Genomic DNA, 13,598 nt, shown 5'->3' on the forward strand with positions numbered 1-13,598 from the left:
TGAAGCAAAAACAAAATATTGTTCCCAGATTTGGCCAAAATCAGAATTTTACTCTCAAAAAAATTATGCCCAGAAGCCCATAAAACAGGTCAGATGTGCAGCAGCAATATATATGCTTGTGTTCCTCCACAATTGTTAAATTGCACTATGGGAATATTTACTTCTCTGTCTCTCACAATTCAGCTTCATTGACTAACTGGAATTTCTAACATTATGAGAGAAGACAATTAAAGGATCTCTCTATCTGCATTCTCCAAATCATGCATAATTTTATGCACTTATGTCTTGTTTCCCCTAGTTTCCTCTTTCAGGGTAAAAATCCTGAAATGTTGTAATGTTTCCTCCTAGACTACTTGCTTTAGTTCTTTCATCATTTTAGTTTCCCTTTAGGAGATCTTTTTCAAATCTATAGTCTCATTTCTGTAGTTCATTAACAAGAGCCGAATAGACTATTCCAAATTTTATTCCAGCATAGGTTTGTATAAAGTCATTATGAAATTGGCAACTTTATTTTCAACTCTCTTTATAAAAATCCCCAATACAGAACTTGCTTTTTTTCAATATTTTTATTGAGCTACCAACTAGAATATGCCACATTTTAAAATAGAAGCTGAGCTTTTTGAGATGTGAGTTCTTTAAAAGTTCTCAGATGGATTCCATTTGGACCCAATGATTGGTTTTTGATTTTTCAAGAAGCCTTAGAATTTCAGCTCGAACCCGTTATTTCTTTCTATTCCACAGAGTATCTTGGAAATAACAGCTACAGGTATCTTGTTCTACATATTCTGCAGAGAAAACATTTACAGAGAGTTCATTCAGCTTTTCCTCAAATCTCTTTATTCTCTTTTAATGATCCTTAAACTCCCTTGATATTCAACCATTTTTTGTTAGCAGAATAATCTTCTAGGTAAAAGACTATCCACAAAAGAAAAGTCATCTCCTGTTCACCTAACAGCACCATTGAGTTCAGTCCTGAGCATGTCAAAACGTATGATAGATTGTGATTCGCAGGACAATGATGCTCTAGACATTGGCTGCCCAAGAGACACCAACTATAGAATATTTCTCCTTTCCTGCTCAGTTTATTATCAGAAAGAAGAGGCTACTCTGAGTTCCCATGTGTAATACTCTGATGTTAAGCTAAAGAGTGCTTGCAGATTGAAGCCAGAAAAACTCTGGGCCTGCTTTAAAAACTTTGGAAAATACTAATTCAGTATTTCTTTACGGCCACAATTTAGTTTTCCATTTTATCTTTCTTTCAAGTGTAAGTCATGAAGAAGCTGTGAATAGAAAGTGCACTATAATTATCAGGTACAGTTTAAAAATGTATGAAACAGTTGATAATTGTAAAAAGTAGAACCTAATAGTTTGTAGTATGTTCACTGATTTTCATACCTTTGACCTGTTCTTCATTTCACAAGAATTACACATTGTAATGTGTAAAATCTAAGGAAATATTACAATATTATTTTTATCATTTTACATAGATAATGTCTTTTTCAGTCATAGCCACACATACACATACACAGAAACACACACACACACACACACACACACACACGCACACACACTGTAAGAAACCCCAACAGATTGGACCTCCAGGAAGTGCCCTGATGCTAATCAGAACAGTGTGCAAGACAGAAAAGCTGATAGTCAGAAATTGCTCTTTAAACCAAGACAAACTGTCAGTCTTTAGGAATGGTGGGGAATGGCCTATTTATGTAATCAGATACTAAAGCTGGAAAGAAGCTGTCAGGCACATTCTTGTTGTGTAAGCAGCAGGCAAACTGCGCTTTATCTGACAGACAGTGTGTAAATTTGTCCATGCAAAAATCCAAATGTTTAGTTTCCTTCTAGTCACTGTAATAATCTGCTTATTTTCTTCTGCTAAAGCAATGACATCACTTAGCAGAATGCATCACAGACAGAAACCCTAGATAAGGCTGTGTTACTGTCAGTCATTCACTTCTTGATTGGCAAGGAGATAAATAGAAACTACTGGAGGTTTGCTTTTAGCTAAAGAGCAGCCAATACCTTCAGATAAGTCTATGAACAAGAAGAAGCTCATCTGCCATTTTCAGGTTATATTTAGTCTCCACTGCAAGCAAAGAGGAAAGATCACTTTTAGCAAAAAAGATTCCATTCCATTGTGATTGTTCCTGGTGAAAACTGCCTTGAAGGGCAGTCCTCCACTTTGTAAGATAATGCTATTGGTTTTTAAAAAAAAAATTAAAAAACACCAATAATCATTTTTGCCTTACTGAAGATTAAAAGAGATTAATGTCAATTTCCATTTTGATATGGTTATTATTGTCCTTGTAGTGATATTTTGACAGACTAAAAAGTAGCCTTTTGTGGAAAGAACTATGTTAACTTTACGATATTGCAGGTTTTTGCTTTTTTAGTTCAGGACCATGTTAATCTTACTACTTGCAATGAGCTGCAAATAGGGTACTTTTCATAAATAATTTTGCCAGTGACAGAAAACTCTTCTCATTATCAATGTGGGTTTTTTTTCTCCTCCATGTGTGTTTTAAGGAGAATAGATATAGTAATATTGTAAGTTATAAGTTCACTCTGCAGCATGAGGCCAGTCATCTGCTCAAGAAACAATGGACCTCACTCAAATTAAGCTTGCTTTGCCAGCAGCAGTAAAGGATACTGTATAGCCAAATTGGATCACTTATGCATGCAGCATTATGTTATCACATGCACTATGTGATCATTGATTAGAGGAATTTAAGTAGAAGGAAACCCTAATCTGAAAACCTTTCATTTATGTGCATACACATTTTACTCTAGTTTTTCTCTTAAGATATAAAATACAGCTGCAACACTGAATAAACATTTTATTAGATTCCAAAAATAAATTTAGATTATAGATTGCAGATTTGCTTCTTCAAAACAGTATAACAGAAAGGAGGTTACCTGTTCAAAGAATCATTATTTTCAGAGTTGTATAGTTTTGTTCCAAGGAAGAAGTCCTAACTGTCTCCTACTTTTCTGTAGCTGGATCATAACCCAGAAATGAAATACATGATAATTGACTGACAGGCTGACTGATAAAGAATTACGCTTCCAACTGTTCTTTCCAGCTCCATTGTAAATTACAAGAGTCAATCATATTTCAAAAATAAAGCAAGCTATTCAGATCTCACTATGAGATAGATAGATAGATAGATAGATAGATAGATAGATAGATAGATAGATAGATAGATAGATAGATAGATGACAGACAGACAGATGGACACTCCACTCTCTCCCCCCCCCCCCAAAATAGCCACCCACAGTCAATGTAATACCCACCAGCTGAGTCCAATAGTCACCATAATCAAGCCCCCAAACAGGAAGAAAGGTAAAGTCCACAAATCCAATGCAGGGTTTATTGTCCAAGTATAATAAATTACATTTTCATAAGCAGTGGGCTATTAATTGTGAAAGAAGTTTACTGGCCAATATTATTGACCTAAAAAAACTAAGAAGATTTGGATGCAGTTACTATTTGGAATGGAAAATCACCCAAAAAAATCTAGAACTATAAAATACATTATGAAGTTGAAAATACATCCTATAGGATGGCAGAAAACCACTTCTGCGCTGTTGCCAGGAAAACTACATGGACATGTCAATGAGATCACCAGAAATCAATCTCAGTGTTAGCTTCCTAATTCAGTTATCATCTGCCAGGTTTGCTTCCTGAGATGCTTAAGGTGACAACTTCTGACTACATTTCCTTACTAGCAAATGTCTGAGCTCAACACTTGCAGCTGTATTCAGCTGATGAAATACATCAGTCAATGTCTTGGGCTGAAAAGGCTGTAATATGTGGCTGTAATGAATATCACATTTCTGATTTAAAATAGCTGGAATCAGGGATGAGGTGAGCTGTTTGTCATAAAGGACCACATTTTAGTTAAATGTGAAATAGAGGAATGCTTAGACAGTATTCTTTTTCTTTTCTTTCTTTTTTTTAAAAAAACAACTCCAGATATAATTAACACAATTGCTTGCATATGATGAATGCCTGTAGGTGGATGTGAAGTTGTATATCTATGTGTGAATGAATGGATTTAATTGGTAGATAAATTGCCAGGAGAGCCAAATCAATCAACTATGAAAGAGTGAGTAGTTGATTACATTAGCCTGCTGTTTTCAACTCGTGAACATTGGAAGAGGATGAACCAGGTGCATGTACAAATGTCAATTTACCTTAGCTTAATAGTCTGAAACAACACATCTATAGCATAGTAGAAATGTCAGTGTTACTTTCTGATGTTAGAGATACTCAGATAAGAACCGAAGAAAATTTAAAATGTTTTTTAGAGTAAAGTGCCTTGTAATAAAAGATTAAAATCAAACCAAGGATTGGTTTATAGTTCAAGTCTTCATATTTTATATTGTAACTTTTTATTAGTTTATCCACATATAAATAGATGACTGTGTATTTGAGCTGAAATAGAATTTGGAAGACTGTAAAGTTAGCTTTTGAAAAGAGATAACTCCTTTTGCTTTGTAAATTCTAGATTGCTTGTGAGGTAATGAAATTGACTATCATCATGTCAAAGAAGTTTGTATTCTAATATCTTGGAGTAAGATAATAAAGCTACTGAGCCATTGAATTGTTGAACAAATAAATCCTTTTGATAGACGAGATTAAGTAAAAACTGGGAACTTGGAGAGAGCTTGTTTCTCTCTAAGAAGAAGTGTATAGCAGTGTTTCCCAAACTTGACAATTTTAAGGCATGTGGACTTCAACTCCCAGAATTCCACAGCCAGCGTTGCTGGCTATGGAATTCTGGGAGTTGAAGTCCTCATGCCTTAAAATTGTCAAGTTTGGGAAACACTGGTGTATAGCAACATGATGCCCATACCCCCAAGTTATTTCATTTGTCTGAGCTACGTACAAATCCAGAAAAGTGAATAACATTATTTAAAATTTTCTTTCTAAAAGAAGAAAGTGAAGTCAGGATTATTCTCTAAGATATTATGAAAACCCTTTTATAAATTAAACTGCTGGAAAATTTTACATACTATGAATTTTGCATTAAATTTAAATTTAGGGAGTCTTAAATCAATTCTTTAAAAAAAGTTATGCCAATGTAGAGATGTTTAAGATGTTGAACCAGAGAAGCCCACATTCAAATCCCTAGTCTTGGAAACTTACCAGGTGATTTTGAGCTAATCATTGTCCCTCAGTCTATCTTAACTCTCAGGGTTTCTACTGCTGAGATTAACTGAATATCCCTATGTGCAGGGTTTTGAACCCTTTAGGTTTAAAGTTTGTGAACCCTTTTGAAGTTTCAATGTTTCTGGGTAAACAAGACTTAAAATGTGAACTGTTTTTTACACAAGTCTAAAATTAGATCAGAATCTAATTAAATAAACAAATCTAATTAAATAAATTAAATAGATAAAGTATTAAATAAATAAATTAAATAAATAAATGATAGTAGTGTTTCAGTATCTAAAGAACTGCCACAAAGAAGAGAGGACCAACCTGTTCTCCAAAACACCTGAAAGTAGGATAAGAAGCAATAGATGAAAATTAATCAAGGAGAGAACCAACCTAGAACTAAGGATAAATTTCCTGACAGAACAATTAATCAGTGGAACAACTTACTCCAACACTGGAGATTTTTAGGAAGAGATTGGACAGTCATTTGTCTGAAGTGGTATAGAGTCTGAGCAGAGGGTTGGACTAGAAGACCTCCAAGATACCTTCCAATTCTGTTATTCTGAGTCAAAAACATACTTGGCAGACTTTTAATTGCAATTAAGCTGATGGACCAGATTCATAAGTCAATTGTGAGTTTTCATTTTTTAAATTTTCATTAATAGGTAATTTCCAAAAATGATTAGAAAGTGACGTTTGCAAACAGCTTTTAAATATCTCTGCGTTAGTTGCAAACAAGATGGCTGATCCCATCATCTTCTGGCAGTCAAACCTATGGAAGACTGCAAAGATCAGTCAGCCGGAGCACATGTGGGCAATCTCCCATTCTTTCCTTATCCAGATTGATTCCGAGAAACCAATTTATTCTTGTAATGAAATGTGTGGATGACCTTAGGAGGATAATGGGAAAAGATGCTACATGGAAACAAACAATAGAGGGAGCCCCCAGTTGCTTAATGCTCAGAGAAAGAAACTTAGGAAGAACTTGTTGTAGTTGATCAAGCAGTTAAAAGTAACAACAGAAAGTTTGTACCTTCAGACTTGAAAGATTCAGTACATCTAGCCTTACAATAAAACAGAATTAACTCATGAGTTGTGTTGTCTGGTTTACCTGGGAGGGCTAACAACTCAATGTTTTACTTATGTTTTACTAATTGATAAAATATGTTACATATTTTCTATCTACTGCATTGGGGCGAGTTGCTTTATCTGCAATACAATAATCCTTTATTCTCCTATATTAGACTTAAAATATTTGAGGAAGAATCTAGCAGTGACAGTGCTGGATTAGATGGGCATGGAAAACATAATCATTTGTAGCACTAATCTGTTGTAGGACAATTGGGGGTCCTTGGGAAATCATTATTTTTAGCTTAAACTACTTCACATCATTACTGAGCATTTTTAAAGTCATTCTCAAATCCTTCAGTTTCATTTTGTTTATACACTAAGAGGTTAGTCTAATTTGCTTCAATATCTCACTATCATGTGGTGAATTACAGTCACTGTCAGTATTTACTCTGACTTTGCTGTTTTGTCATTTTAAAGAGAGTCTGTCAACCTTACTTGAACATTTTTATTCTATGTGAATAATTGAGCACACTTTGGGGTTCAGGAGGTGTAATAATACTGTTAAATGTGCATCTTGGAAGATTTAAAAATGAAGGATTTATATTACCCTTCATAAAGTTGTAAGACAGTCAAGAAAAACTGTTTGTTAAAAGATAGCATCTGTTTAACCTGCTTATTTATTTCTTGTAGTTGAAGGTTAGAATGATAATAAATATATAAGGAAATAAGTAGATAGGAAATGTAGCTTAGAAATAAGATCTCTGTCACGCTTTTGAAATGTGAAATACATGAAGACCTGACATGTGATTTTTTATGGTGCATTTGGAAGTATTTAGCTTCTATATATCATTTGCTAGTGCCAGTAATCAACGATCAACTGATAAAGTAATTCAAAATTTTGAAGCAGTATGCGTGCTTACAGACTGACATGTACACACACATGCATATATCATTTTTATTTTTTATCTTATATGTACTTGTAAATATTTTCAGTGGTAAATTTAGTATTTGCTTAATGTAGCCATATCTGCAAACTTATATAGAAGAAATCTTTACTTAGATTGCATTGTGCACTTTATGTGAAATACTTCTTAATGTTTGAAACATTATCTGGAGAGCAGTATCAAACTGATTATCTTAAGCAACACATTAAAAATAGATTAGGTTTCTGATTTATGAAGAAAATGCAATAATATGACAAAACCCAAATTGTCTTTTTTTTTTCAAGCCCACAAAGCCTCAATTGTCAACTTCAAAGACAGGTGACCATCAGAATTATAGTAATTTGTATGGTGATCTAGACTGAGCAATTAGAGTCTTGATTTAAGTTTTTGTTCACTCTTGGATGCATATTGTTTCTAGCAAATCATTCAGGGACATTATTATGTAATATTTCTTCCATATCTCTTACATATTGCAAACACATTTGACAATAGAGGTTTCAATCATAAATTATCTCTCAAAATTAAGCAACTGTTTAATGGAAATCAGCTATTCATTCAATCTTAATCCATTCTTGTTTTACTATATATACTTCTTAAGTACTCTGTTCCCACTGAATTTGACCTAGTTTTATATTTCCTCTGACATATCCATCACTCTCATATACAGTAAAAAGTGAGGAGAACCATATTCTTACACACTCACTTTTTTCCTTTTTCCAGTAAACATTAGTTCTTTACAATAGACTGCACATCTTAAAATTTCTCCATTTATTTTTCCATTTTCAATTAACATTCTTCCCAGGTAGATACATACATACATATATTTATGTAGTTGCTCTGGTTTTTGCCAGTTATCTATAACAATCAATTGTCCATTCCATTTTTTTTTTTCATGAGCACACTACTTGGGCTTTGATTACATTTAATTGCAGATCCATGTTCCTAATTTTATCATGTCATCAATCAAACTTTGGCTACAAATCATTCAGGTTTTAGCCAAAGCATGGCATTGTCTACTCACAAACGTAAACATACTTTCATATTTCTACAAATACTACCATCATTCATTTATTCTTGAATACATTAAAAAGAAAAATATAATAAGTTTTTGTTTTAATACCTGATCAGTGTTGAATCATTCACTAGGCATTTGATTCTTTTTTTCATATATTATTCTCACCATATCCAACAACTTACCTTCAACTCTATATTGTAGAAAATAATTCAAACCAATTCACATTATATGATTTGTCACAATCATATTATAAATACAATGCAACCATATTTTAGTATTTCTACAGTTGATCAATTATAACGTTACCATTTTTTATCATACTGTTTTTCTAAATGTTTGTTTCTTCAGCTTGGTCTTGGACACTAACATTTATTGTGTTTGTTTTACTTCTACTTCTTAGCATATCACTGCCATTCCAAAAAGATCTCTACAGCATTCCTTCCAGTTAGTCCCACTTCATTTTCATTCAAAATAATGTCAGCATTACTTTATATTCTGTTTCCTCTGTTGGGGGCTCTTTGTTTATTCTTCACCCACTTATCAAACAATTTTTATTTCCTTCAGAATTGCTGTTTTTTCCTAGTATTTCATTCATTAACCCTTATTCTTTATCATTTATTTTTACATCCCAAATCACTATCTCCCACATGGATTGATCATCACTTAATGGGGCACTAGAATTTGACCTCTAACACCCACCATGGGTTTAGTCAGTAGAAGACTTATCTACACAGTCTGCTTCCCATGGTGCAGTGATGCTCCAATGACTCTTTGCTGAAGGAAGGTCTTTGTGATGAATCTTCCATTTTGTGTCCAGCCTAGTATAGCAGTCTGCAGTTAGACTATGATATTCCACCATGAAAATAGTGTTTTCCATCCCATCCTGATACCAAACAATTGTCAGTGAACGAAGGAATACCCCTCAGAGATTGGCAAAATGCCTGCTGGCCACTACTTTATGCCTCCACAGTTATCTGTTTTGGGACTGCCAAAGTGTCCACAAACCTCTTTTGTTTCTTTTCCTTTGTTTGTGAGATTTGGTCAGGAGATTATTACCGTCATGGATAGTCAAGTTCAATATTTCCATTTGTTAAAAAAACAGATCTTTGCCTAGCACTTTTTTCTGTGAACAGATCATCAACTGGTAACAACTAGCTTACATTCCTGAATGCTTTCTTGGATACCTCTCTGATCCTGATGTAGTGATGCAATGTGTAATGTAAATCTCTCATACTGGTTCTTCTGTGCGAAAAGTCAAGACCATCCCTGTGCATGACTTCTTCACTACTGAAATATCTGTGGGGTTGCCCTTGGAAAGTATTTGTATTGGAGGTTCAATTGATCCAAAAAAACATTAAATATACCAACTCTAGTTTTTTGTGTGTGCTGCATTGGCCACTAACATGAACCCAGGTTCAGTTAAGATGTTTTTTGTTTGTTTGCTTGCTTGCTTGCTTTAAAAAAAAATCTTAAATACTACCATCATTCATTTATTCAAGGAAAATATTTTGGATTTTGTTTACATTAAAGAGTAGTTCACACCCTACCAATGCCTCGGAAACCTTTTAGATGAGTTAAATAATCTTATCATCATGAAGTGATGCCAATGCCCACTAGGACGGTAGTTTTCTCTATTAAATCTCCATGGTAGAAGCGCACCCCATTTACGGGAAGACTCAACTGGACTTAAACATTGGAACAAATGTATCTCCCCCTCCTCCAAATAACCTCCTTCCTCCTTCTCTTTGCTCGAATGAACTTGGATCATTAAACCTCTTGCACCTTGCAACTGTGAGCAGGTCTATTTTTGGTACGGTTTTATTCCTTAATTGCGGACATGTTTTAAACAGTGAACCACCTCCAATTCAGTCTTTAGAGGTTGTTTTCAAGAAGGGCCTGAACCTTTCAAAAAATGCCGGCAGACTTTTTGCAATCCCCTTTAAGACTTACCAGGAGAGCAGGGGGAGAGCAAGGGGAGTGCTTTTCTGTTTACTATGGTAACAGGGTTATTACAAGTAGTATTTCACCTCTCCAGTGCAGTAACAGCAGCCTGGCATAGAGCAGTGTGATTGTCTGAGTAGTTTACTATGGATAGCTTTTCATTTAGCCTTTGCTCTGACAGCCCATGCTCGGATAAGTGGTGTAGGCCTGTACAGGTGAAATCTATTCTCACATTTGCCTCAGGGGTGAGTGGACTGTAACAGAATTTTTCAAACCCGTTGGGCCCAACCGCAAAGCAGAGAATAAATGGCTGAAGTGCCAAGTCTCGACAGAAAAATCAATGCCTGGTTATACAGACATGACAGACCAGGTCTGCAATTCTCTTCATGAAAGTCTGTGCATTTAGCACAGTTCGAGTTTAAAACATGCTCTTTTTTTGTCAATTTGGGGGTGTTACACGCATGTGGTTAATTCTTCCCCCTTTCTTGATTTTCTCCTTGTACACAGGAAATTTACCTGCCCCTTGTGCAATCGGAGTTTCACAGAGAAGTGGGCCATGAACAATCATATGAAACTTCACACAGGAGAAAAGCCCTATAAGTGCACATGGCCAACTTGCCATTATTCCTTCCTCACTGCATCAGCCATGAAAGATCACTATCGGACTCATACAGGTTTGGTTATGCTTTTTTTCCCCCCTTGAAATGGGCGGGAAAGAGGTATACATGGCCATATTGGAAGTAAAGATAAAGCTGGGATCCAAGAAACATTAAGGCACAGTTGCTACTCTTGGATATACACTATTGGATTCTGCTCTAACAATTCTAACAATGAATTGTGAAAAGAAAGAAGGTTCCAACTATTAGGTTCCCTAGGGTATATCTGTACCTTTTAAATGGCTGGAAATTTAAACTCTAACCTTGTACAGAACTACAATTCATAATTACTATTCCTTGCTTTTCTGAACAATTAGGGACTAAAGTTTAACGTTTCTAAAGAATACCATGTCAGAGAGGGGTTTAGATTTTTTTTTAATTCACCAGTCCTATTTTTTAATTCAGGGTCCTATGCCTTGAAATCATATTTAAAATAAATTAGATTTGCTTTCATGATATTTTGTTAGGAGAAGAAGCCACCTGTGGTATATTTTATAATGCTAATATTAATGTAGTAATGCTACTATTAGAATATATAAATATTTTCAGTTATTAAAACTGCTATGAATAGGGTCTATTTCATTTAAAAGAGCCGGTGCAAGTCCCTGCATCTGGAAATGCAATGATTTCATTATGCAACTAAGTTGATTCAAAAGGCTGAGTAACACAATCAATATGTATGCTGTTGATTAGTGAAATCCAGCTTAGATACAAATATGTATCAAATTAAAAAGAGAAAATATTGTCTAAACTGGTGCCCGTTTTAGAACTAAGTAATAGCAAACGCTACTGGAAAATGATTACTTGTCCTTCGTGTTAATTTTCATTGTATATTGGCTTTTACTGTAATGAGTAAAGCAGAGATATATGTTATATTTAAACAAATGAATAAATATACAAAGGACAAATTGCAGTAAGGAAAATGAGCTAAATCTTTCTATATGAACCAGCTGTAACTGAAATATTATTCATTATTTGATACCAGCTGCTTCCAAGAACGCTGAGGCTGCATTCATTTTAAAGCAATATGATTAAAGTTCAAATTAATTCCTTAATAAAAATCAGATTAATATAACAAAAGATGTGGAGTTTACTACAGCAGGAAAAAAATAGCTGTACCTTTGCTTTAAACTTACTAGAACAAAGATTCCAGTGAAGATCTTAAAAATTTTTAATATTTACCCAAAATAATATTGGCCACCAAAACATTCCTAATTTAGCCTGATTCTTTAAGGAGAATATTAGAATTGTGCTGTAACCTGCAATATAATGAGATAAGGAAAACACAGAAAGCCATCCTGAGATTGTAGCAGTAACATGTTGAAGCTGTAAGATAGGAGACAAATGATCTTAAAATCAAAATTCTCTAGGCATATCGTGAGAAGATGAAACAGTGTTTCATTAAATTAAAAAAAAAATCCTGAAAAGATTTTACAATTTTCTGAAAATGAAATGAGTTGTTGCTAGAAATTACAGGTTAAAAGTTCTTTCAAGGCAGTTTGTAGGAAGCCTGGGCCTCCTTAGCTTCCTTGACAAGGGTGTTGACGATTTAAGGTCTCCAGCCTGCCCTGAGAGATCACTTATATCGAACAGCAGATGAAAAGCCAGTGCAGATGTAATTTATCGTCGGCGTTTCCTTCTAAAGAATAATTGTGGAGACTTGGTTAGATCAATAATATGGATTTTTGTTGTTAGGTCTTGTAGTCTGCACCATAATGAGAGATAGGGGACAGTGGCTGTTTTCTAATGGAAAATAAAGGATTGGTTTCCGTGTCTTTCTACATTTGAATGCAAAGTGGCACACTTGAAACTAATTCAAGTTGTTAAGAAAAGAACCATTTTCTATTACATTCCTGATATCATATAAACATGGCATGTTAGATCAGCTCCCTGTACCCTAAGTGATATATTGCTCCTTAGATCCATCTCAAAGTCTAAAGGTTGTAATTCCTAGAAGAAGAATGAATGTTTGTTAATGTACGGTTAGACTGAAATCACATGCAGTGTATCCTCTGACATACATAAAGGCAGGTATGATTACATCTAATAACTGCTAGGCTTATATACATGCCTATGCCCAAACTAGCAAACTTTCAGTAGTATCCAAGTAAAACGAACTCTGAAGCACTAAGGAAATAATGAAAGATAAAATAAAATAACTGCTATCCCACTCACCCACAAATTTATTTATATGCCTGGAATGAATAATAGAAAAATATTAAACGCCATTACATGTCTTGAAATTCTTGAAAGCCCCATAGAATTCTTTCTTCCTCTCTGTCAGTCAAGAAAATTCTACTGGGATCTCCTTTGAATTAAAACTACAGAATATATGGTATATAAAAAAAAACATAGGTAGATGGCATACTAAGTACATTTTTGATTGGAGTCTTGATAATATAGTAAACATGTAGTAGAGAACCAAAATAAAATCCCAGGTGTCTTTGTTTCTTAAAATAAGAAAATGCTACTTCAGTCAGATCTCCCCTAAACTGAATCCCATTAGTGGTCTAGGACAGAGGTCCCCAATCTTTGGGTACAAGGGACCAGTTCCATGGAGAGAGGTTTTTCCATGGACCGAAGGGTGTGTGGTTTTGTGTGTTGCCTTCATCCCACAGATAGGGCTTTGCTTGTTTGTACGGACCAGTTGCTGGCATGCTACGGCCCAGTACCGGTCCACAGACCAGGAGTTGGGGATCCCTGGTCTAGGAATCAGAACTGACGTAGAGGGCTTACATAAAAAAACTGCAAATTATGTTCAAATATGAAATTAGTAGAGAGGTTAAATGTATTTGGGG

General features: G+C 34.7%; 1 protein-coding gene across 1 annotated transcript in view; it reads left to right on the forward strand.

Annotated features, from left to right (window-relative positions):
- The window catches only part of ZNF407 (zinc finger protein 407), a 366,378-nt gene that overhangs the window by 212,138 nt on the left and 140,642 nt on the right, over positions 1-13,598 (forward strand). The window contains exon 5 of the mRNA XM_039334397.1: positions 10,652-10,818. Coding sequence (XP_039190331.1) covers positions 10,652-10,818 — 167 coding nt within the window. The remainder of the gene's footprint in view (positions 1-10,651; positions 10,819-13,598) is intronic.

This window comes from Crotalus tigris, unplaced genomic scaffold, assembly GCF_016545835.1.
Source record: "Crotalus tigris isolate CLP2741 ecotype Arizona unplaced genomic scaffold, ASM1654583v1 scf7180000017630.2799268, whole genome shotgun sequence".
NCBI classification, from domain to species: Eukaryota; Metazoa; Chordata; class Lepidosauria; order Squamata; family Viperidae; genus Crotalus; species Crotalus tigris.